This window comes from Brugia malayi (genome assembly GCF_000002995.4).
Source record: "Brugia malayi strain FR3 genome assembly, contig: Bm_100, whole genome shotgun sequence".
NCBI lineage: Eukaryota > Metazoa > Nematoda > Chromadorea > Rhabditida > Onchocercidae > Brugia > Brugia malayi.
Window position 1 is genome coordinate 19,132 of NW_025062359.1, and position 2,522 is coordinate 21,653.

At 31.4% G+C, this 2,522-nt stretch overlaps 1 protein-coding gene across 1 annotated transcript; it reads right to left on the minus strand.

Annotated features, from left to right (window-relative positions):
* Positions 1-1,108: 1,108 nt before the first annotated feature.
* Bm1543 (Zinc finger, C2H2 type family protein) lies at positions 1,109-2,284 on the minus strand (the record flags this gene model as incomplete). Its single annotated transcript, XM_043083043.1, has 4 exons — positions 1,109-1,128; positions 1,458-1,637; positions 1,951-1,992; positions 2,194-2,284. The coding sequence occupies 4 exons, from the start codon at positions 2,282-2,284 to the stop codon at positions 1,109-1,111; spliced, it is 333 nt and encodes a 110-aa protein (XP_042938977.1).
* Between the last annotated feature and the right edge of the window lie 238 nt (positions 2,285-2,522).

Genomic DNA, 2,522 nt, shown 5'->3' on the forward strand with positions numbered 1-2,522 from the left:
ATGCTTGCTAATATGCATTCTACTAGACATCTGTGATTTTAAAAGTTTTTTAACGTGACTTTATAAATTTTGACTGCTTACGTAGCTGGAGATCGACAGGAGACGTTGAATGGTGAATGTTTTAGTTAAGAAAGAATTTCCAAAAATAATAGCAATTGTGTTTCTTAACGATATGCGTATAAAATTAATACTCCATATAACAATGGAAAGCTCATCTAAAGGAATCGCAAACTAATTTTCCAGGTTCAAATATTTCTGCCGCGTTCTCGCTTTCGAATTTGCTTTTACCGCGCGCACTCCCTAGCGAATTTCTATTTTTCCCACATTCTCCTAAGTATGTCTGTTACTCGCACTTATCACGAATTTCTATTTTTGCCCTCCCAAATTTCTATTTCTGCAAGCACAAAATATTATAGAGCAATATTATGATTCAATATTCTGAGGAAGAATTTTACTTGCCCAGTTTCTTTTTTTTTTTTTGATAGCTTTCTAAAAATTATCCTTCAGCTCTAATGAAATAATCGAATTTCCATTATTAATTGTTGTGTCAGTTATTATTTCATAACAGCCACAAACTATTTCTGTATTCTCATTTATATTTATTCAATTAAAAACAGACAGAATAATCTTGCAAATGCATTACAATATTTCACTACTACCATTATGATCCCAAGCAAAAATCATTTACATGAAAGTTGCATCATTTAAGACACATATGGAGTCTGAATACCTTTGACTAATTGGAAAAAATAAATAATACAGAGTGTCTCCTCAACTTTATAGAGCTACCGATGTTTTCTTGTTTCTCAAATATATTGCCTATACATTCGCAAAACTTCTACTCAAAAATGATATAAAATGTGATAGTGAAAAGTTACTAGAACTATAGTTTCACATCGATCACCGTTACTCTGTCAATTCTAGAAAAATTCCTTAATGGACATAAGACGATTACCTCCTTTACCTTCTTTGAAACTATCTTTTTGATACCCATAGAAAAAATAATACACACCAACATTAAGATGTTCAAGATACAAATGAAATCTATGAACAGGATGCGCTTGTAACGAGACAAATCATCTCAATGATTCCACATAACTTCTTTCTTCTAGTTCTTGTATGAAGGGCCTAAAATAGAAAAAAATCATCCGAATAAAAGTATAATACAAATTTGAAATATTGACCTAGAAAGCGACTAAAAATGATAACAGAAGTGTTACAGTTACTCCGGATGCTTTTTTACAATGAAAGCTAAAATGATCACTAAAATATTTGTTTAAGCATTTAATTAATGTGAATAATATGCATACCCATGATTTCGTGATTAGTTGAAATCAAAATGGATACCCGGAAAAATTTTTTACCAGTAAAGTTTTCCGCAAAAAAACTTTTTTTTTTTCCGAATAACCCAGGAAAGCGACTGATTAAAAATTTCAATGTGGGTTTACAAAACTCACTCTGACATACAAACATTTTCGGTGAGCGGAAGTTATCACAGTCAGCAGTCATCCACTCTCCTGCGTAAGCTGCGTAAACACAATTTTTGTTGTCTGTTATATCCGGTTGTCCTGTACGCCAAAAGAAAAAATGTGCTCGAGTTCCATAGGTACTAGTATCCCAATACCAATCCCTCTTTCCTGCAGGAATATGCTACCAACTTTAATCTCGAAGTTTATATGAAATAAAACCAACTGATCCTAAGGTGATATTTTAGCCACGAACTCTCATCTACAATTCCATGCAATGTATTAAAAATAACAAGCAGTCAAATAGAAGAGAAAATCGTAAGTTAAGAAGCAAAAAGGATTTGCTATATTCTCAACATTTACCGTTTTCTTTTTTTTTTTAAATTTGATGAATTTACTAAGCTTCTCTAAATCCTGAATAATGAATTATGGAAACTCTACAATCAAATGTTATAGAGTCGTAGTCACCGAAATAAAATTATACCTCTTCTCAATCCAAGCCAGAACGACTTCCCACCAGCAAGTCCTGTAAATAAATTTTTATTAAGGCCTAACAAACCTTCAATAAAAATGTTCAGTCAGTTATAAAATTTCAATAATGAAAAAATAGATTATTATCGAGTAGTTAACAATTCTCCCCTCAATTATGACTTTCAAATAAATTTTCATATAATTCAAAACATATATTTCTTTAAAGAAACAATAACAAATACTGGCTCAATCTTACCATAAGCTGTATGTGCCTCCTCCTTATTCCTAATTTTGACTATTTCACTATCCAATAAATTGCAAACTGTTCGGATTGCAAAACGAGGCATGAAGTTAGTAAAACCCTGAAACAGTACTACGTTAGTATGTCTGCAAATCCTACTATTTCAGACAAATTAAGACTCATTCATTCTATAAATAGACATAGAAAAATATTGAATGATAATAGGTTTAGTATTATATATAATATAACTATTCTTAAGTATGACGTATGCTGCATGCATTAATCTCCTTGCAAATCTTTCTGCTCTACAATGACACCTAGTCATGCATAATATCAGAATGTTC